The sequence below is a fragment of the Pseudorasbora parva genome, chromosome 9, assembly GCF_024679245.1.
Source record: "Pseudorasbora parva isolate DD20220531a chromosome 9, ASM2467924v1, whole genome shotgun sequence".
In the NCBI taxonomy this organism is placed as follows: domain Eukaryota; kingdom Metazoa; phylum Chordata; class Actinopteri; order Cypriniformes; family Gobionidae; genus Pseudorasbora; species Pseudorasbora parva.
Genome location: NC_090180.1, coordinates 38,943,484 through 38,967,984, shown reverse-complemented (window position 1 = coordinate 38,967,984; position 24,501 = coordinate 38,943,484). Strand labels below are relative to the sequence as shown.

At 38.6% G+C, this 24,501-nt stretch overlaps 1 protein-coding gene across 1 annotated transcript in view; it reads left to right on the top strand.

Moving 5' to 3' along the window:
* Nucleotides 1-23,441, top strand: part of kcnq3 (potassium voltage-gated channel, KQT-like subfamily, member 3) — a 72,861-nt gene extending 49,420 nt beyond the window's left edge. Inside the window, 6 exon segments of the mRNA XM_067452554.1 lie at nucleotides 12,614-12,849; nucleotides 13,107-13,212; nucleotides 13,780-13,911; nucleotides 14,090-14,185; nucleotides 17,165-17,249; nucleotides 17,324-23,441. Of these exon segments, the coding sequence (XP_067308655.1) occupies nucleotides 12,614-12,849; nucleotides 13,107-13,212; nucleotides 13,780-13,911; nucleotides 14,090-14,185; nucleotides 17,165-17,249; nucleotides 17,324-17,866 (1,198 nt within the window). The 3' untranslated portion in view covers nucleotides 17,867-23,441.
* The last annotated feature ends 1,060 nt before the right edge of the window (nucleotides 23,442-24,501 follow it).

Below are 24,501 nucleotides of genomic sequence, written 5' to 3'. Positions count from 1 at the left end.
GCTAACGATTGCGTCATAACCAACGCGACTCTGTCGCACAGTTGAGAAATTACCGTATAGACCTGAGGAGACGCTCGCAGGCAATCTTTTACTGTATATGAGACAGCCGGGGGGACGTGGAGACATAAAGTCTGATAAAGTCAAGGGGGAAGAATGGGGAGAAGCCCATAGTGAGCCAAAAGCAACGGGAGAAAATATTTAAACAACGTGATTCAGCTTTCACTTTCCACAACTACTAGAAGACCTACAGCTGTCAGACAGGAGGCTCACGTCACATCTACGTCGTCAAGCTCAGTCTGAGCCTGCGCAGTTCGCTCAGCCATCAGGAAGTGAGTGCTCCTATACTGACATCACATTGCGCCGTTGACGTCAATGGGATAGCTTTGTCCATTTCTTTTACTGTCTATGGTTGTACACCGTATGGAGTGTGTTCTGTAAAATAGTGTGTTCTGTGAAATGGTGAGAACACCACACACTGCATAATGGATCAGCGATAGAGGGGTTCACAATGCATTACTGTACAAGAGGAAGAATCGCGACAACTCCGTTCTGTCCGCAAACTACTTTTTACAACAAAACACGTGAGAAGTGACAAGGAAACATGAGTCGGGTATGAGTCATTGATAGGCGACGCATTGGCACAGTCCATCACACTGGTTAAAATGGCTGATTTCTCTGGATTTAAACATTGTTGGAAACATTTGGGATAATGTTATTACACAAGTCAACAAACTATTTAACATTGTTTAAGTAGTTTTTGGATATTTTAATCCAAAATCTTACATAGTGTGCCTTTAAATGGAACAAACACACAAACCTTTCTGCAGTTTTGCATTTTCATTAAAAGTTTATAAAGTGTGTAACGATTTCAGATCTTAACTTCATTTAGTGAACATTTTGTCCCCACAATGTAATCAAAACCTGACCCACTGGTACAAATGCATAAACACTCACACACACACATACAAACAAAGGCAAATAGCTGGGAAACCTGCAGCCTGACATTATCAATGACCTTCTAAAACAAGCCCAAAATGGAGAAACTGGATAATACACACACTGTTAAGTAGCTCTTGATATTTTGCTCCATTCTTTTGTTTATGTGAAATCTATGCGTTGATTCCTTTCCTGTCTGTTCTCAAGTTTTCCCTGCTTTCCTGTATGTCTGATAAGCTTCTGTCTACAACAACAACACACACACACACACACACACATACTGTAAACACTCAGAGTCATTTTTCAATCATTAAAACCCTCTCAGACAGTTTGAATCGACTGAAGACAGATTGTGTTTTGTGTGTGTGTGTGGGAAATTGTTGTATCAGTAACTGGTTGGTAATCAGCTGTAATTGTGGAGCATTTCAAGATGTTTCAGTCCCTCTCACCACTTCAATCTTCCTCTTTTCACTGTACTCAAGAGATACTGTGTGTGTCGCAGTGCATAGTCTGTGTGTGTGTGTGTGTGTGTGTGTGTGTGTGTGTGTGTGTGTGTGTGTGTCCATCCTTGGGGACCCTTCACAGTAGAATGCCCTGCGTTGTTTCTTTGGAAGGATTTAGTTTCTCCTGCAGGAAAAGTTTGTGTGTGTGTGCGTGTATGTGCGCACATGTATGTGTGTGTGTATGTGTGTGTGTGTGTGTGTGTGTGTGTGTGTGTGTGTGTGCAGGGCCAGATTAAGAGAGATGCTCTAACAGAGCCCTGCACACCTATGCATAGACCTACTACCAACATACACACGAACATTAAACTAGTAAAATAAAGTTTGTCAAAAGAAACTTTAATGTTGGCTCATAGCCTCAAAAGCTTAATCTTAAGATCCAGTAACTATCACAGGTGACTTTATACACTGCCATTCAAACATTTGGGGTTTGAGAGATTTTTAGATATTTTAGAAAGAAATCTCTTGCTCACCAAGACTGCATTTATTTGATCAAAAATACAGTTAAACAGCAATGTTATAATATTATTACAATTTAATAATATTGATCTAATATATATCAAAATAATTTTAAAATGTAATATAGCTGCAAGCAGCCATTATCGGGGCCAAGCGCAAAGAAGAAGACAAGACATGCCAGCATGGCTGGAAGTCTCAAGCCAACTGCAACAATGAGCCATTAAGGACCTATTAAGTTGATTTTAGGCAAAATAGCAGTCAAATTTTAAATACAGTCAATAATAATGGTTTAATGGTTTATCACTTTCGACCAATAGGTGTCACTGTTACGAAACTGATGTGGTTTAGTCAGATTGAGATGACAATGACACATGCAAAGTTTGGTGTCAATATGTCAAAGCATTGCAGAGATACAGCCTCAAGAGTAATTTTTGCATCATGGCTCAACTCTGTTGCAGTGGTATATGAAAACTGTTTTGTCTATCAATCCGAAATCCATAAGTATTTGTCAGCATGGTCTGAAGACGATACGGATCAATTTTGGTGAAAATCGGACAAACGGTCTAGGATGAGTTTGAAAAAGTAGATTTTTAACAAATAACAAGACGGAGCACAGATATGTTTGCAAAATATGGCAAAATTGGTATCTATCTTCTCGGCATGAGCCAATGAATGTATTATGACCAGTCTCATTACAATAGGCTAATTTAATCAAAAGTTATTAGCATTTTTGTACATTTTATTACAACTTTTGACCACAAGGTGGCGCTGCCCCGAAACTTTTTGAGTATCTTCGGGACATGGAGCGGAAGACACATACCGAGTTTTGTAACGATACGCTAATGCATTCGTAAATTATAGCATTAGCATTTTAAACCGTAATACTGCATTGAAGTCAATGGGAATTTCATGTTTTGTTTTATTATAGCGCCACCAAGAGGCACAATCCCACCAATTTTTTTATGTGTCCTCGTAGTGAGCCCATACATATGTGTGTCAAGTTTGGTGAAAATATCTCATTTTGTTTTGGAGTTATAGACATTTATATGAAAAAACACGTAAAAAAGGACTGACACCTGACTTTGATTGGATTTTACTACCCCTTACTATCAATATTTTGAGATTTGGGCATTAGCGTATAGCTATCGACCTATGTTTCCGAACTTCTGAGGCTGGTTTCGTCTCGATCGGACTAGCGGTTTCGAAGATATCAGCAAATGTTTTTTAAGCACTAAATTACAACTCTGCGCAAACCATATGCCGAAACCTGGCAAGTCTGGTATCGTTGGAGTCGGCAAGGATTCAGGAGACCAAAAAACACACTCCCATCAAAATATGTCAACCACACCCAAAGTTATAAGCGTTTGAAAAAAAAAATGTTTCGAAACTTCTCAGGCTACTTCAGGGCATCGTGGTGATGACCCATACCAAGTTTCATAACAATCTGTTCATGCGTTCATAAAATACAGCATTTTTGCACATAATTCAAAATGGCCGACATCCAAAATGGCCGACATGGTAAAATTGGATATCAGTCGACTCGGCATGACGCCCTGAATCTAATGAGACCAATTTTATGATTTTTGGATAAACGGTTCAGAAGTTATAAGCCAAAATAGGCATTTTTCGTATCTCCGGACAGGTAGGTGGCGCTGCGCCGAAACGCTGCATGTTGCTTCAAGTCATGCTTGTGATGACATGTACCAAGGTTGGTTTGAATACGATAAAGCGTTGCGGAGATATAGCCTTTAGTGTGTTTTTGCAACCTCCACGTAAAATTTGTTTGTGCGTTTATTGAAAACGATTGGACGAATCAACTTGAATTCCATAACTTTTTGTCAACATGCTCTGAAGATGATCTGTTTCAATTTTCGTGAAAATCGGAGCAACGGCCTAGGAGGAGTTCGAAAAAGTAGGTTTTTCAGAAAATTCAAAATGGCGGGAAAATTTGCATACCGGAAAATGACATCATAGGGTGAAATCGAATCGGCTTGAGCCAAGGAATCCGATGAAAAAAGAATTTTGTTTCTAGCCCTTAGGGGTCAAAAGTTATAAGCATAAATATGAGTGAAACTTTGGACAGGTGGTGGCGCTAGAGGGATTGAGTTAGAGGCACCAAATTTGCTATAGTGACAGCTCAGACTGGCCTCTATGAGTGTGCCAAATTTCACAACTTTTTACCATACGGTTCTATGGGCTGCCAGAGACTCCTATGGCGGAAAAAGAAGAAGAAGCAGAATTAAAGCTGCGAGCAGCGATGGCGGGCCCAAGCCGGTGGCACCGCCACCCCGGTGGCATCAGCTTACCCTTGCACAGAAGGCCAATAGGCATTTAATATGGAAAAAATAAATAATGGGACTATGTCAAAGTCATTTGAATTCACATCATTAACTGCAGCAGCTGGTGCTGCTATGACCAGGAACCACAACACTCACATCTATGAGATCAATTACATTTTATTCATTAATTTTATGTCAGATGATGTCAAATGTCAATTTCAAAATGAGTGCAGAATACGGTCCAAATGCTGAAGTTGTATTATACTTACACTTCTCTTCATGTGTTTTTGACCTACCGTAGCTTGTGATTGTTCACCAGTCTTATGCTGCAAAAAGCATGCTTGTTTTTATTTCAATATGTGTGGCATTCAATATTTTTTTTAAATATAAATAAATAAATAAATAATGCCAAATCACAGAAACCGCAACAATGATTATAATATCAGTGTCAGGTAAGAGTAATATGCGTGCATATAATTTATGGTAGTTTATCAGCCACTTTTATAAATTCATGTGAAATTTATTTTTTTTATCCATTTGAATTCTATCAATAAATAATTAGTTTAAAGAGGTGTCATACGTGATCTTTGCAAACACAGCACATGACCTTTAAAGCCCATGTTACAGAAAACAATTAAAAGTATTAGGATATCACTTTCAATTATGTGCAAATGTATTTTTTGCAGCTCAAAATATTGTAAGTTCAGAAGACCAGTATTATTTATATATATATATATATATATATATATATATATATATATATATATATATATATATATATATATAGTTAAAAAAATGTATTATATATATATATATATATAAAATACATTTTTTAACTTATTTTTCACAATAAAGTGATAGATATTGCTGATAGCAATTATGATATGAAAGGGTTAAATTATGAAAAAACAAGAGACAAGGCGAGACACACAGAGTGAGAGACCCCCTCCACACACACACACACACACACACACACACACACACACACACACACACACACACACACACACACACACACACACACACACACACACACACACATAGAGTGATCCTGAGAGGGAGGGGGGAGGGGGGAGATGACAGACACAAAATCTAAACAGTGAGAGAACATTGTTTTTATTTCACTGTCTTAAAACACTGTTTTGCAATAACAACAATAGTTTTATCTTCAAAACAGTGTTCCCTAGGACATATCCAACCTGGTTACTAAATAAGGCTACACTCCCACCTTCTGGTTATTCTATATTTAGTTATTCTATATTTATATTTAAACAAAAGGCATTAATCTTCTCATTTTTTTAAGTTACACACACTACTTTTTTTCTTTCTTTTATTAAATACAATTAAATGTGTTTTTTTCTTTTGTTAGTAATGTTTTTTTATATTTATATTTTTTTATTAATAATTATTTGTATTAACACAATTATTTAACTAATTATATAAAACAATATTGTCAATGCCCTACAAATAAACTGGTTTTATACATTAATTTTTTTATTCAAACCCAGAATAAAATGTTTAATCCTTTAATGCAGGCCAAAGCACAGCATTGAGAGGTAATCTTTTTAGACAGAAGAGTGGCTCACACACACACACACACACACACACACACACACACACACACACACACACACACACACACACACACACACACACACACACACACACTGTAGAAATCAGTGACACGTGTCCCCATGAGTCTGTGTGCATTCAGGTTGAAGTCCCCACCAGGCTAGAAAAAAGAACACACGCACGCACGCACACACACAGTAGTAATGCTGAAGTATGCTGCAGGCAACTCTTATCAGTTAAGCCCACCCACCATCCCCCATCCACAACACACACCCACACACACACACACACACACACACACACAGTAGTAATGCTGAAGTATGCTGCAGGCAACTCTTATCAGTTAAGCCCACCCACCATCCCCCATCCACAACACACACCCACCCACAAACACACACACATACACACACACTCATGTCTGGTTCACTATCTTTCTGGGGACTCATAGACGTAATGGTTTTTATGCTGTACAAACCATATATTCTGTCATCTACACTGCTCCTACCCCTAAACCTACCCATCACACAGAACTTTCTTCAAAAGAACTCATTCTGTCTGATTTATAAGCTTTTGTACCCATTGGGAAGTCCCCATGAGTCTGTGTGCATTCAGGTTTAAGTCCTCACCAGGCTAGAAAACCATTCACACACACACACAGTGAGGCAAGGTTTTTTGCTTGAAAACTTATACAATATTGCCCTCTACTGGTCATTTAAGGGAGAGCATAAGTGTTAAAAAAACAGGGGGAAAAAAACAGAAAAACAGCCGGTGTGATATATAGAATAACCAGCAGGTGGGAGTATAGCCTTATTTATGAACCAGGCATTTGTGTGCTTATTTTGTGTTTTTTAGGCTTTTGCTACGGGAACACCGTTTGAGATATCCAATAACCGTTCGCATTTTAGCATCTTCTGTATATTTACTTCATGTTGTCCGAGTTTGGAGGAGATTGAATGAATCGCTTTTGAGGAGAGGGTAAAAACTCAGAGCTCGCTTTCGACTTCTTGTTATCTTCCAACCAAATTATCTGACTTCCTGTTGGTCAGAGCTAATGACTGTAAATTAGAAAGTTGTCCGGCTCGAAATGTACAATATATATACCGAGTTTGGTGACTGCAGATAAAACGAACCCCCCCACTTTGGACAAAAGAGACACTTCTTGCTGCCAGTTGGTGGCGCTATAACTTTGACTCACAAAAGTCATATCCATGTGATCGGCCTCTTACAACGAACACACAGCTGAAGTTTCATCAAAATGAATTAATGTATGCAAAAGTTATAACACACTTCCTGTTTCCCTTTTCTCGCCATAAATTCGTCTCTTCGCCACGGCCAAACCGTTTGAGATATCAGAAAGTCGCTCGCAATTTAGCATTCTCAGTGTCTTGTCTTCATGCTGACCGAGTTTGGTGCTTATCGGGTGAATCGTCTAGGAGGAGTATCGCAAATTCCACAGCATACGTTTTCCGAACAACCCATAATAGCTCACTTCCTGTTGGGCGAAGCTTATGACTATGAGTGCGGAAGTTGTTTGGCCCGATGAGATCTATAAGTGTACCGAGTTTCATACATGTACGTGCAAGTGTGTTTAATATATAGACCCAGTTTTTCAAGGGGGCGCTGTTGAGCTCCCCTGCCACGCCCGGGTCAAAGGCCTCTGCCAGACCCTGTTGGCCGCGCATTCCGATGCGTGTGCAAAGTTTCAAGAGTTTTCGAGCATGGGAAGGGCCCCAAAAATGCCCAAAAGGCGAAAAGATAATAATAATAATAATAATTAAAGCTGCGAGCAGCGATGCCGGGCCCAAGCCGGTGGCACCGCCACCCCGGTGGCATCAGCTTAACTGTGCACAGAAGTCCAATAGGCATTTAATATGGGAAAAAATAAATAAAGGGACTATGTCAAAGTCATTTGAATTCACCTCATTAACTGCAGCAACTGGTGCTGCTATGACCAGGAACCACAACACTCACATCTCTGAGATCAATTACATTTTATTCATTAATTTTATGTCAGATGATGTCAAATGTCAATTTCAAAATGAGTGCAGAATACTGTCCAAATGCTGAAGTTGTATTATCCTTACACTTCTCTTAAAAATAAATTAAGCCAAATCACAGAGACCGCAACAATGATTTTAATATCAGTGTCAGGTAAGAGTAATATGCGTGCATAAAATTTATAGAAGTTTATTATAAACAGCCACTTTTATAAAATCATGTGAAATTAAAAAAAATGTATCCATTTGAATTCTATCAATAAATAATTAGTTTTAAGAGGTGTCATACGTGATCTTTGCAAACACAGCACATGACCTTCTTTAAAGCCCATGTTATAGAAAACAATTAAAAGTATTAGGATATAATAGGTCACTTTCAATTATGTGCAAATGTATTTTTTTGCAGCTCAAAATTTTGTAAGTTCAGGAGACCAGTATTTAATTAAAGATATAATATATTTTTTTTTGTTTTACTTATTTTTCACAATAAAGTGATAGATATTTGTGATAGCCTACGATATGAAAGAGTTAAATTATGAAAAAACAAGAGACAAGGTGACACACACACAGCGTGAGAGAGACTACCTCCACACACACACACACACACACACACACACACACACACACACACACAGAGAGAGAGAGTGAGAGAGACCCCATACACACACACACACATACACACACACACACAGAGAGTGAGAGAGACCCCCTCCACACACACACACACACACACATAGAGTGATCCTGAGGGGGGGTTGTGACAGAGACACAAAATCAAACCAATATCTTAATGGTTCTCATTTTTGTCCTTAAACAAAAGGCATTAATCTTCTAATTTTTAAGTTACACTACTTTTTTTTAAAAAGACACTCAAATGTGTTTTTTCCTTTGTTAGTAATGTTTTTTTTATATTTATATATCTTTTATTAATAATTATTTGTATTTACACAAATATTTTGCTAATTATATAAAACAATATTGTCAATGCCCTACAAATAAACTGGTTTTATCATTTATTTTTTTATTCAAACCCAGAATAATATGTTTTATCCTTTAATGCAGGCCAAAGCACAGCATTGAGAGGTAATCTTTTTAGACAGAAGAGTGGCTCACACACACACACACACACACACACACACACTGTAGAAATCAGTGACACGTGTCCCCATGAGTCTGTCTGCATTCAGGTTCAAGTCCCCACCAGGCTAAAAAGAACTCACACACACACACACACACACACACACACACACACACACTGTAGTAAGTATAAACCGGCCCACACCCCCACCCCCACCCCCCCTCCACACACACACACACACACACACACACACACTGTAGTAAGCTGAAGGTAGAAATCAGCCCCCCTCCCTCTCTCTCCACACACACACACACACACACACACACACACACACACGTCTGGTTCACTATCTTTTTGGGGACTCAGCATAGACGTAATGGTTTTTATGCTTTAACAACCATATATTCTGTCCTCCTACACTGCTCCTACCCTAAACCTACACATCACACAACTTTCTGCATTTTCACATTTTCAAAAGAACTCATTCTGTATGATTTATAAGCTTTTGTACCCATTGGGAAGTCCCCATGAGCCTGTGTGCATTCAGGTTTAAGTCCCCACCAGGCTAGAAAACCATTCACACACACACACACAGAGGCAAGGTTTTTTGCTTGAAAACTTATACAATATTGCCCTCTACTGGTCATTTAAGGGAGAGCATAAGTGCTGAAAAAACAGAAGAAAAAAAAAACAGAAAAAAAAGTGTGATTATATAGAATAACCAGCAGGTGGGAGTATAGCCTTATTTATGAACCAGGCACTTGTGTGCTTATTTTGTCTTTTTTAGGCTTTTGCTACGGGAAGACCGTTTGAGATATCCAATAACCGTTCGCATTTTAGCATCTTCCGTATATTTACTTCATGTTGTCCGAGTTTGGAGGAGGTTGAATGAATCGCTTTTGAGGAGAGGGTAAAAACTCAGAGCTCGCTTTCGACTTCTTGTTATCTTCCAACCAAATTATCTGACTTCCTGTTGGTCAGAGCTAATGACTGTAAATTAGAAAGTTGTCCGGCTCGAAATGTACAATATATATACCGAGTTTGGTGAATGCAGATAAAACTAACCCCCCACTTTGGACAAAAGTGACACTTCCTGCTGCCAGTTGGTGGCGCTATAACTTTGACTCACAAAAGTCATATCCATGTGATCGGCCTCTTACAACGAACACACAGCTGAAGTTTCATCAAAATGAATTAATGTATGCAAAAGTTAAAACACACTTCCTGTTTCCCTTTTCTCGCCATAAATTCGTCTCTTCGCCACGGCCAAACCGTTTGAGATATCAAAAAGTTGCTCGCAATTTAGCATCCTCAGTGTCTTGACTTCATGCTGACTGAGTTTGGTGCTGATCGGGTGAATCGTCTAGGAGGAGTATCGCAAATTCCAGAGCGTGCGTTTTCCGAACAACCCATAATAGCTCACTTCCTGTTGGGCTGACGCATAACTTAGAGCACGAAAGTTGTTCGGCCCGATGAGCTCTATATGTGTACCGAGTTTCATATATGTACGTGCAAGTGTGTTTGATTTATAGACCACGTTTTCAGACCCCACTTTAGGGGGCGCTGTCGAGCCCCCCTGCCACGCCCGGGTCCCAACCTCAGCCCCGCCCTGATGGCCGCGCATTCTGATGCGTGTGCAAAGTTTCAAGAGTTTTCGAGCATGGGAAGGGCCCCAAAAATGCCCAAATAGTCGGGTTAAAATAATAATAATAATAATAATAATAATAATAATCCTTAGAAGAACAATAGGGCTCTGCGCCCTTTCAGGGCTTGGGCCCTAATAAAAATCCTTAGAAGAACAATAGGGCTCTGCGCCCTTTCAGGGCTTGGGCCCTAATAATAATAGGAACACTAACGATTTCAATAGGTGCCTCCGCACCTTCGGTGCTTGGCCCCTAAATATATTCCTGTGATGTGAAAGCTGAATTTTCAGCATCATTACTCCAGTCTTCAGTGTCACATTATTCTAATTATTATTTATTCCTGGCTCGCAGTCTCCGCTCTAATTCATCCCAAAAATGTTCTATCGGGTTGAGGTCAGGACTCTGTGCAGGCCAGTCAAGTTCCTCCACACCAAACTCGCTCATCCATGTCTTTATGGACCTTGGTTTGTGCACTGGCGAGCACTGAGCAATCATGGTGGAAAAAGGAAGGGGCCATCCCAAAAGTTGGGAGCATGAAATTGTCCAAAATGTCTTGGTTTGCTGAAGCATTAAGAGTTCCTTTCACTGAAACTAAGGGACCAAGCCTAACCCCTGAAAAACAACCTCACACCTTAATCCCTCCACCAAACTTTACACTTGGCACAATGCAGTCAGGCAAATACCATTTCTTCTGGCAACCCAGACTCGTCCATCGGGTTGCCAGGCAGAGAAACGTGATTTGTCACTCCAGAGAACTAAACATTTACATTAAAAATGTAAACTGTGTCAATGTAACTGTGTCGACCTGTACTGTACATCTCTGGTCTTACCAGACTCTTGTGCATTTCATTTGTACATAGAGTCTGGCCACTCTCCATTGACAAGCGTTTACTTCCGCGAAGGCAGGAACTCTGTTGAAGTTAAAACTATTAGATCTGCCATAATCGCTAACATTTGATCGTGACGTATGTCACGCGCCCTTCGCCTGTTTCTCACAAATCCGTCAAAATAAATGTGCAGGACACCTCCACCAGTGAACCATAAGATAAAACTTGTGCATTCGGATTGTGATTGTGTTATTCATGGTGGAGGGGAGAGTTTTGTGATTGGAAAACGGGGCGCACCGCTCACGTGGTCCGTAGCATGATTGTATGCTTTAAATAAAATGGCATATGCTTAGTATGATAAGAATAAATGCTGCTGTAAATAAGAACCCAATTCAAATGTTTAAGTGCTTTTATTTAAGTTTGTTTGAGCGGTGATGAAATTTGCTCTTGTAAATACTTGCCAGCATTTTAAAGAAATACATGTCTAGAAATGCATCCAAATAACAGCAAAGCGCAACTGTACGGTGTTCTGCAGTGGTCAAAAAGGATATAAAGAGTGGATTTAGAAGTGATATATTATTTTAAACTCAGAGATGTGGATTCGGACAGCTAATACATCACCACCACACGACCTTACTGTTTGTCAAAAGCAGTAGGTAACTCGGCCGAGATTTTTACGCGAGTGGTGGGAAACGGACGGCAATAAAATCACTGACTAGCCTCTGTAACTTAAATGATGGCAATTCTTTCCAACCCCACGAGAAACGATTACCGTCCGAATAGGGCAACTCCTTCACCACTAACGGAGCGAGCTGGAAAATCAAACTTTTCCCGAATTCCCCCTGTTGGGGAGGAGGGTCACAACACCATGGCCACCAACAAACCTCAGCAAAGATTGTTATTGCTCCGGCTTTAACTTCTGGATATTGGGCAGCGGTTACACAACGGAATGAATGGTTTCGTTCACATTTTCCTCCGCCGCCATTACTGAACTACAACCCAAACTAGCGCACGGCATCAATGTCATCGTTCTCAGACACTCTCTCTGTTCGCTGATTGGACCGGTAAAAATTTGTTCGGAGAAAACCTAAGAATACACCGCAGTCCCAGTAGTACTGAATGAAAATTAAAATTTAACGTAAGTACATAGGAGGGCAGAACCAGGCTACTGTACATAATCATCATCTATTCCTCTCCCGTTTTTGATTTCAAACAGAGAAAGAAACTGCTCTGTCTTTTGAGAACACTCAATAAGAATTACAAAAGGATAAGGTATAATCAAAAAGAGGTTCAACTCATCTGTTATTCTGTCTATTCATCAGTCAGAAGCTGAGTTTGTTGGAACGGGTGCGCCTGTCAACTCCGAGACCATCAACGGTGAGGGCCCGTGTGATGATGCCTGCTGCGAATCCTGAAAGTGTGTCGGGGAACTGCGGGCCGGCAGAGGCGATTGAGGAGAGTCCATCAAAAGAGGGAAAACCAGCAGGGTTCAGTAACAGAGAGAGGTTCAGAACTGCTTTCAGAATGAAGGCCTACGCCCTGAGACAGAGCTCAGAGGGTATGACACGCACAAACAACATGTTCCTGCATTCAAATACTCAAAATGCATTTTTAAAAGCTGAACTTCTTTAACGTTCTAAACTTTTAGAAAAACACAGTACCAACAGACATGTGAACCCATATATGATCACACAATATACATAGATTTGTATATATTCTTAGAAATATGTACACTATAATAATAGATACACTCCCTACATAGTAGACACTCACACAATGCAATTAATCTGACCTTGTTTTGGTGTTTGATTGTAGATACAGGTGGTCTTCCTGACCCCACGCCTGAGGAGAAGGGCTTTCCACCTGACATACTGTTGGAGGAGATGATTCCAACTCTCAAATTAGTGATAAGAGCACTGCGGTACACAAATATCACTTTTATTTAGTTTTATTTTTTTTACCCATAAAGAGTCTCAGTGTACGCTAACATCTAAAAGTTTGGGGTCAGTAAGATTTTCTTTTTTTTAATGATTATATTATTTTTTATTTCCTTATATAGTATCATTTATTTGGTTATCTTTGAGATCACTATACTTCAAAATTAAAAAATGACAGTAAATACATTTATAGTACTACAAGATTTATTCTGTATTGTTCTTTTAAATTATTCATCAAGAATCCTGAAACAAAACTATAACTGTGTTATTTTTCAACATTGATAATAATAATAATAATAATAATAATAATAATAATAATAATAATAATACAAATTCTTAAGCGGCAAATCATCATATTCAAATGATTTCTGAAGGATCATGTGGCACTGAAAACTGGAGTAATGATGCTGAAAATTCAGCTTTTCCATCACATGTTAAAATATATTACTACAGAAAACAATTATTTTAAATTATAATAATATTTCACAATACTTAGAACTTTTGAACAGCATTTGAACTGGGAATGATTTGTGTTTGTGTGTGTGTTGAAGGATCATTATGTTCCTGTTGAATAAGAAACGTTTTAAGGAGACTCTGAGACCGTATGATGTAAAGGATGTGATTGAGCAGTATTCTGCAGGACATCTGGACATGCTTACCAGAATCAAATATCTACAAACACGGTAACACACTGTGCACACGCATTAAAACATACTGTACACATATTTTTAAAGAAATATTATATACAAGTTAATTTATAATTTCAAATTATTTAATTGCAACATTTAAACTGAAATATTTTGTCCTATTTCTATTTTGTGTAAACAAATAAATCTAATATTTGTTTTGTTTCATCTTCAGAATAGATCTGATTCTGACACCTGGACCGCCTCTCACTCCAAAACACAAGAAACCCCTGAAAGCACCTTTTCCATACCCCTCCCAGCAGTCACCTAGGTAAAATCACTCCTAAAAAAAGTTTAATTGAAAAAAAAAAAAAATCTACATTTTGACCAAAAAGCTGAGAAAATCATGGATTCAGAACGATGATCAAAAAAGTAGAAGTAGATCGCTTCCATCAACACAAAAGCCTATACTTCTTTGTGGGTTTGACAGTTCATTCAGTAATGTTAGGCAGTTTTTATTTATATTTTGTTTAATGATTGTGTTAGATTACATGTGTATAAGCAGTGCTTCTATCATTTCGATAGGCAATGGTTGGAGCTTTACCTTCAGCTTTTGCTTGCTGGATCTAATTGTTGGAGCTAGACAGTCCAAACCCTACCCATAACCCTATTGCTAAATACAGCTTTACTCATTAGGTCCACAGAGGTGGAGCTGGACATTACTTGGCTCTCTTTCAGAAGATTCGTAATAGCGCCCTCTACCATATAAAAGTGAAAACACGCATTGCTGGAAAATTTCATCAATGGTGGGGAAGCATTGTGTAGTAAATGTAGTGTCATTGGGCCCTATTTCAACAATCTGCGCACATGATCTGAAGCGCAGGTGCACTGAGGGCAGAATCCACTTTTGCAAGTTTAATGATGGAAAAAACGGTCGGTGCACCAGGCGTATGGTCCAAAAGGGTTGTAACTAGTCTCTTAATGAATTATGGGTTTTGGGGTAATGTACAATAAACCATTCAGGGTCTCATCTCCAATTCCCTTCAAAAGCCAGTTGCACTTGGACAACGCCGGATTCGCTATTTACATGTTGGAATTTACAAACGCGGAAAGACTTTTCTCCAGAGAGGAATCTTTTTATTTTTAATTATTTAAAAAATGTTTGTGTGCTGCTGCATGTGTGTAAAAAGCATAGTGTACATGCTTTATGCAAACGCCTATATGCGCATATTACTAACACGCTGTTTAAATAAAATTAAAAAAATACTGTGCCATTGACTTTAGACCAGGTTTTTGTTGGTCAATGGCGCAGTCATTTTCAGTCGTCTCAAAATAGCAACTTGCCAACAATGAGCCTGATGAACACACCTCGTTTTCAGACCAGCACGCCAATGGGCACACAGATGGGCGCCAATCTATGTGCTATTTAAACAATGTGGAGTTGGACCTGAAAATGATAAAGATATGATAGGGCCCAGTGCCTTGCAAAAGTATTCGGCCCCCTTGAACTTTGCGACCTTTTGCCACAGTTCAGGCTTCAAACATAAAGATATAAAACTGTAATTTTTTTTGTGAAGAATCAACAACAAGTGGGATGAAATTAATTTCAATAAATTTACAAAAACTGAAAAATTGGGCACGCAAAATTATTCGGCCCCTTTACTTTCAGCAAACTCTCTCCAGAAGTTCAGTGAGGATCTCTGAATAATCCAATGTTGACCTAAATGACTAATGATGATGAATAGAATCCACCTGTGTGTAATCAAGTCTCCGTATAAATGCACCTGCACTGTGATAGTCTCAGAGGTCCGTTTAAAGCGCAGAGAGCATCATGAAGAACAAGGAACACACCAGGCAGGTCCAAGATACTGTTGTGGAGAAGTTTAAAGCCGGATTTGGAGACAAAAAGATTTCCCAAGCTTTAAACATCCCAAGGAGCACTGTGCAAGCCATAATATTGAAATTGAAAGAGCATCAGACCACTGCAAATCTACCAAGACCTGGCCGTCCCTCTAAACTTTCAGCTCATACAAGGAGAAGACTGATCAGAGATGTAGCCAAGAGGCCCATGATCACTCTGGATGAACTGCAGAGATCTACAGCTGAGGTGGGAGACTCTGTCCATAGGACAACAATCAGTCGTATACTGCACAAATCTGGCCTTTATGGAAGAGTGGCAAGGAGAAAGCCATTTCTTAAAGATATCCATAAAAAATGTTTAAGTTTGCCACAAGCCACCTGGGAGACACACCAAACATGTGGAAGAAGGTGCTCTGGTCAGATGAAACCAAAATTGAACTTTTTGGCAACAATGCAAAACGTTATGTTTGGCGTAAAAGCAACACAGCTCATAAGCCTGAACACACCATCCCCACTGTCAAACATGGTGGTGGCAGCATCAGGGTTTGGGCCTGCTTTTCTTCAGGACAGGGAAGATGGTTAAAATTGATGGGAAGATGGATGGACCCAAATACAGGACCATTCTGGAAGAAAACCTGATGGAGTCTGCAAAAGACCTGAGACTGGGACGGAGATTTGTCTTCCAACAATAGTTCAAAACATAAAGCAAAATCTACAATGGAATGGTTCAAAAATAAACATATCCAGGTGTTAGAATGGCCAAGTCAAAGTCCAAACCTGAATCCAATCGAGAATCTGTGGAAAGAACTGAAAGCTGCTGTTCACAAACGCTCTCCATCCAACCTCACTGAGCTTGAGCTGTTCTGCAAGGAGGAATGGGCAAAAATTTCAGTCTCTCGATGTGCAAAACTGATAGAGACATACCCCAAGCGACTTACAGCTGTAATCGCAGCAAAAGGTGGCGCTACAAAGTATTAACTTAAGGGGGCCGAATAATTTTGCATGCCCAGTTTTTCAGTTTTTGATTTGTTAAAATAGTTTGAAATATCCAATACATTTCGTTCCAATTCATGATTGTGTCCCACTTGTTGTTGATTCTTCACAAAAAATTACAGTTTCATATCTTTATATTTGAAGCCTGAAATGTGGCAAAAGGTCGCAAAGTTCAAGGGGGCCGAATACTTTCGCAAGGCACTGTATGTATATATATATATATATATATATATATATATATATATATATATATATTCATGTACCCCAGCCATGCAAATCCTCCAGCTACATGTGGTTAAACATGCCATAAATCCATGTTAAGCATTATGGTCTATATTGATGCTGAATTTCAGTTTTCTTTTTTTTATATCTGCTTCCAATGAAGTAGATATAACTGCTTTCATTTAAGATCTTTCTCTCAGATTTACTTTCCCTCTGTGTTTTTTTTTTATCTCAGACATGAGTCATATCTTGCCAAAGCAAGCCTGCCAGATCCTGAAGACCAAAGCATGATGGGTAGATTTGTGCGAGTTGAGAGACAGGTACTCATGCACTCTGAAAGCTTGTTGCATCTTAATGAATCGTTTGGTTAAACTTTGTTGCACCACCCTCACAGGTGGAAGACATGGAGAAGAAACTGGATTTCCTGGTGGATATGCATATGCAACATGACCACACGGGCCCCGGCCACATGACCATGGAGCGCTGCGACCCCACGTTGACCGTCAGCGTCGCAGGCGACCGCGTGTACTGCAGCTACGGCCCGCCACTGCACAATACACCGTATTATACGCAGTCTAACACGCAACCACCGAGACCAACCGTCCTGCCCATCAGCCCACTGCCAAGCCACTCCCCGTCCTCCAACGTCAGCCAGTCGGGAGGGCACAGGGTGGGCACGCCGTTATCGCTGTTGTCGGTCACTCACGAGGAGCTGGAACGTTCGCCCAGTGGATTTAGCATCTCCGCCGAGAAAGAGGAGGTCACGGGCAAGGCCTCGGGGTTAACGACGGGGTCGAGCTGGGGACGCGACCGCCGATATTTAGCGGAGGGAGAGACCGATACAGACACTGACCCCTTTACCCCTAGCGGACCTGTTCCACTCTCGTCCACCGGAGACGGGTTCCACTCCGACGGAGCGTGGGGAACACCACCCTAAAGACACACAAACACACACACACACACACACACACTCACACACTTTATAAAGACTACAGACTTTGTACAGCACAAAACGACAAAAAGACACAGACATAATACTCGTCATATCTAAATATGTATCCACTTCACGCTTTACCCCTGCAAAGTAGGGATGCACGATATATTGATATAAAAGTGATATTGCAATATGGTTTAGTGCGATTGTCAAATCACACACTGCGATTTAATTAAATACATGTGCTCCTCATATACACGCGTGCCGCCCATGATACAGTGCTTCGCGGGACCACGAGCTGCCTGCGAGAGTTTCACTCTGAAACCGGCAGCGCATACATACATTTGCCAGCAACCTGTCAAAAATAAAAATGATGGTTTACATTTAAAAATGAAATGAATTTTAAAGAGACAGAAAAAAAGTTAAAGTCGCCATGAAATTGTAGTATTTATTATAAATGATTTATTTGTGCACATCATTATTTTTTATGTGACTCATAATCTTTAATCAAAATAACTTCCCATCCCTCTTGGAGCATCATCTCTCTACTCGGATGATGTGTTTACTGACATGAGGGTGGGGCAACCATCAGAGCAAAAACAAATCACAACCATCAAATGTACATTTTGTTCTTGTCTGAAAAGCCGTTTCACTCGGATGTACACCACAACAGGGAACATTATCGCAGAAAGTCTATCGCAACTTTTGGTTCATGCCGACCTTCATTTTACAGTTACAAAAAAAGAATTACGATATATATGTATTTTTTGTTAAGATTATTATTTAATAATAATCACAGCAAAAACACAATTATTATTATTATTTTATACTGAATTATACTGGTCAAACCAGTGGGAATGTGCCCTATTTATTTAAATAGAAGTGGAAATATATATATTTTTTAAAACTTACTGAAAGCAATTTAGTTATTTCTTGAGTAAACCTCTCAAATAAATAAAAATAAAAATCCTAAACCTTTTCCTTTTCCACATTTTTTAAAAGATTTTTACTTTGCACGCCCCCACAAAAGCATCCCACTTATTCTAGAATTAATAATTCTTTCCAAATATAGTGATTAAACAAATTTGGTGAACATTCCATTTTCTTCATAGTGCAACATATAAAACAAAAAGCAAACATGGCAATGTCAGTTTTTTTTTTCAATATCGTGCAGCCCTACTTCAAATCAAAGAGCACTGCATGGAATGCATGCGTTTTATCTAGTGGTAGACACTGCACTTGGCAGATTGAGACTGTGTGGTTGTATTTGACTGGGAACTTTAAGGGAGGAGAACAAAACAGATGCTATGCCATTTTTGTAAACATTTATTTTTCTATTTACACATCTTTTCATATGCATGGACTGCATGATTCATCCACGGAGCAGCTAAATGTATCGACGTCTCCTCCGGTTTGCACTTGCTTTCATTTTGAATAGTTCGGTTTGAGGAGAGATCGCGCAAGCTTCTTTCTCTGCACATCTTGAGCTTGTTTTTAGTTCCCTTTGCAAATTGTACAAAATGAGTTTTACTCTGGTCAGCATGAACTGCACTCTGGGATATTGCATATTTTCCGTAGAATGAACGTCGCCACTAGCTGTTTAAGGACCAAAAGCAGAGCCTCAGTTAGGAATTCCTCAAGTGTCTGGCCTTAATCCAATCAATGAGCACATCCTATCTGTGAGTGGCACATTAAACTGCCAGCTCAAAGAATATTGACACTGTACCGTAGGACCAATGTTCTCATGGTAACCACAGCTTTCTTACGGTAAACCTACCACCATCACACAAATCATTCCAGGGAAAGGCAGGGCTTGACTGTGGGAAATTAGCAAACTTTACCCTTAGACAGTAGATTTATTTTTTAACAATGATGAGATTACAGTTATTAATAGTCATACTTACTGACATCCAAAACAGATACTTAGGTCTTCCAAAAAGTTTCACGTTGAAAAAATCCCGCGCAAATTCACTGTTCTAATGTCGGGATTTCTTGTAAAATTTATTTAGTTTGTAATGTCAGTTTTTCCCCAGTTCAAGTGTTATTTTAGTATCGCTGTGATATTCTAGTTTTTACTCAAATTTTGATTTTGTTTTTCTATTTTCATTTTGTTTTTATTACCTGTTTTGGTTGCCTATGCAACTAGCTGAATTAAAATAAGTTTTAATATATTTTATTTCAGCTACTGCTTATTTTATTTCAAGCCACAAAAATGTTTTTAATGTTTTTAATTTTAGGTTAGTCCAGGTTATGGGTTATGCATATCTACTTCCCTTTAATATCTAATTAGTTTGAATTCATTTTTACAATTGACTGTCTAACTGATCACTGATTTTTAGTGTCCAGTCTAGATCAACTGAAAGCTGATTAATCTGAGGTTCAGGTCATTAGTCAAGTCCAGTGTGAATTAAGTGTAAAGTCGTTGTTCCAGTCAGTGTTGTCATAATTTCCATCTGAATTTAGTTCTATTTACCATCTCATTCACCTAAACAAGTAATTCTGACTCAAGGGACTTGATGCTCAGTAAATCTCCTTAAATTGCACAAATGTGAAATAATGCAACACATTCATTTAGAGTTTGAGATATAATTAGTACATAAATATAAGTAGCAGCTGTAAATCTGTAACAATCAAGACTATGAAATCAGAGAACAAAAGCCATAATATGTAAATTAACAGTCCTACTACTAATGTCATTTACATTTATTTGCCGTTTATGTCCTTTTCTCATTGTTCTTTGTCTTTTATATTCTTTCCTTTTCTGTGTAGTTCTGCCTGCTAAAGCCTGGGGTTATGATGAGGTCAAGGCAGTAATTTGAGATATAGTATGATGCTTGATGCTTAAAGGGATAGTTCATCTAATGAAAATGTGACACTTTTTTCCGTGGACAAAAAAGATATATTGTACAAAAGAATACTATTTTTGTCCATACAATGAAAGTCCAAAACTGCGAAGCTATATCGTGGCTATGTCCATGAATTAACTTTTTTTTTTTCTCCAAGACTTACTAATGCGTCCTTTATTTGAACTATTTTTCTGTCAGTGATTCTTTTTAAGTTACCAGCCACCACAAGCATTTTTGATCATTGTCAGAAAATGTTCATGGCCCCCAGAATATTTTGTTGTATGATTATCTGAACATGCAATATATCAAAAGAAAGAACACAGCCTAAGCCTTTACACAAAAAATTGCATTAATGCATTATTTTTTTTATCAACACTTGAATGTTGGGTAAGTTTCATGTTGTAAGCTCAACATTTTGAGCAAAAAGCTGAGAATTATTTATTTATTTTTTGTCAAAGGCTACATTCAGAGCCTTTGACAAAAGATTCAGAACGATTATGAAAACAGATGGAGTAGATTGAGTCAATAGCTGATCATGGGTTTTACATTTTGTAAGCTACCGGCATAAAATTATGGACATAGTGTCTGTGAAATCACCGTTAGGTTTTCGAAAAGCATTTTTTAGCCTAAAACCCTGAAAATGGGCAAAGCGGCAGGACGTGGGTGGAGCTGAGGTGCCTGGTTGCTGAAACCACGCTCACCTACCTCGACCATGATGGCAATCCACCTGTCACTCCCTTAATTATGCAGAACTTTAAGGCTTAAAATAATTTAAATCGATGAGTTATAAAAAAAAATCACTCCCTTACAGTTGCCATGAAGGGCAAAATTAGCTATAGATCAAAACCAGTTTTTAACCATATTTTTTTCTGCAGTAAATTTGGACATTTTAACATAGGGGGAGATACTTATTTGGCTCCCTTTTAGAGCCAGTCTAACGGCCAGTTGATGAATTTTCAGTTTAAGTCACTTCGGGGTTGTTTCAAGAAAGACCGCAGGAGGTTGGCGCTTGGCTATCGCTTGTTTCTGCATCTTCTTCACCTGTGTTTTGATCCGGAGATTCAGTACTCTTTCAGAAGATGTGTGATAGCGCCCACTACCGTAAAACAGTTAAAACACTGAAAGCCGGGAAAATTCCATCAATGGCAAGGAAGCGTCTGGATATTTCCATATAATGATGAAAATTTAAGTAAATCGTGTGCTTGAAAATTGTACCTCGTTTTACTAAAATGTGGCCATGTTGTAATAATTCATTATTATTTTAATTAAATCAAAACAAGGGATCAAATGAATGAGTCGTGGGAACAAATTCTTAATATGTAGCCACGATTTACTAAAACAAGAGAACAAATTCGTAATTCATGGCCACAAGATGTGTGGGGCTCCATAAAAAACAGACATTGTTCTGCAGTAGGAAGAAAGTCCAATTTTGAACAACATGGGGGTTGATTAAATGATGACAGAATTTTTATATTTTGGTGAACTATTCCTTTAACTATAAACATGCGATCATGTGACTAAACCCTGTCACTCATCATCATCTCAGACTAGACACTGGCATCAATCCTTAAATTATGCTGTGTTAACATTATGTCGTAATTACCGTAATTAGATGACAACCTGTGACATGCATCCTGATGAAAATCTGAAAATCCTTACCTAAAATCAGAGGGAAATGATAGTTCAATAACACTAATGTAGAAGCACCAAACCCTGATTGTAATCCTAAACTTCACATAAACTGTAAACTTGCCCCTCAAATCTGATTGTTTGAATATAATGTTGTTCCAGGATCAACTAAGACGTTGACCCAGGAAAATGTTGTACTTGGCGAAATCAGGTTCCGCACCCGAGACGAGTTGATGTTTGTGTCTTTGAACTCAGAATTATGCGTTTCTATGGCAACACTATTAATGCCAAAAATGTATCTGCAGAGGTCATGTGGTACAAGTTGGAGCTTTCAAATTATCAGTTTACAAGTTTTACGAGTCTGACGGAATCACATAATTACGACATTTGTGAATGCACTTATAAAACTCCTAGTTTAAACTATTCACTCTGCACAGGTGTCCGCTGTTAACTCAGTCCAAACATTGTTGTGTTGCCCATTAGGATCCTAAACTAAACCTCTCACTTTTCAGTCTAATAAACTGCCCATTTGTATCTCTATTCATTTTATCTCAGATCAAATACAGCTGCCCATTATTATTATTATTATTATAGTCCAATTGCAATGACTGCTATCTCTATTCCTCTCTGACTATTGACTGCTGTCTACTCTGATGTACTCAGATACACTGCTGTTTATTGTTTGTGCCTTGGCCTTTTAGAGCACCCGTCCCTCTCTGCCGCTCATTACATTCTCTCCATCATCAATCAAACCTGCCATCATTTTGCTTTTTAGGCCATTCGTAATGGTTTTGCTCTCGGTGGTATCAGTAAAGCATCTGTTCATTTTACTAGGACCTATCCGGTTGTGTATGTTCCTTTTAAAGACCCAACAAAAGATGTTTTAGTTCTCTCTTCTTTTTGGTTTCAGGCGAAATGATTTCACACTAGTGGCCTTCTAAGCTCTTATATTCATTCCAGTTTTTGAATAATAATCTTTATTTACATTCTGGTCAAGGCCAGTTTTAATAGTTTGATTTGATGAGATAATATGCAAATGTTATGATGAACTTGATTTTTTATGTTAAATCTTCAAATTGCACCAGTTAGTAATAAAGATATATTAAAATAAATGTTTCTGTTTGTCGTTGTTTAATTATAATGTATGTCTCTTAAACAGTGAACATGAAGTATTATTACAATTTTAAATAAGTTTTTTCTATTTTAATTTCAAAGAGAAATTTATTCCTGAATTTTCAACATCATTACTCCATCAAGAGATCCTTCAAAAAATGCTGATTTGTTGCTCAAGAAACATTTCTTATTATTTTCAACATAAAAACTGCCTTCTGCATTCAACTTACAGAAAAAGCATATTGGCGGCCGAGTTGCGCGTTCGCGTGCTTCTAATAAACACAGAAACTGGCGAAAGACGGCCTTTCGAATCAGCTTTGACCGTGACTCTGGAAGACTTGGAGTTAAGCTTTTCTCTGAGAAAAGAACAAAGAACGGCACTGAAGTCATTCTTAAAAAGGGAAGATGTGTTCAGAGATTTGTCGACCGGATACGCCAAAAGTTTAATCCGTCAACGAGCTCTGCTTCACCTTCGTTGCTCTGGTTGGTTGTAACGCTATCCAATTGCGTGCACGACGTGCAGAGGGAGTTTGAAAGACAACCGTTTATCCCGCCCCTCAGATTGAGCCCTGTCAATGGTGAGTTTCCAGACCAAACATCTTGATGTGGGTCTGGCTTGTCAGGCTACCAAATGACATCATCAGTGGATTCACTAGTCAAAAGCAAAAGATTAGACTACAGAAATTGAAATCTACAGGTAACGCTAAAACACGCTAAATGCATGCAATGCAATTTTTTTGCAAAAATTTGAGAACAAAGTATATCAATAATAATAATTTGCATGTTTTGATGTTATAGGGCGATTGTTAGATTGAATCACTGTTGGTATGTATTGCAATGTTTTGTGATGTTATTCTTATTCTTATTTAGGTTATACTCCAAGACATACAATCTGTGATTCTGAAGTACAGTATCCACACCGGTGTGGTGAACGAATGACAGGCACACAAACTCCTCACTGCAAAAAATACTTTTCTTACTTAGTATTTTTGTCTTGTTTCTAGTCCAAACATCTAAACATTCTTAAAACAAAAAGTATTTACTTGACAA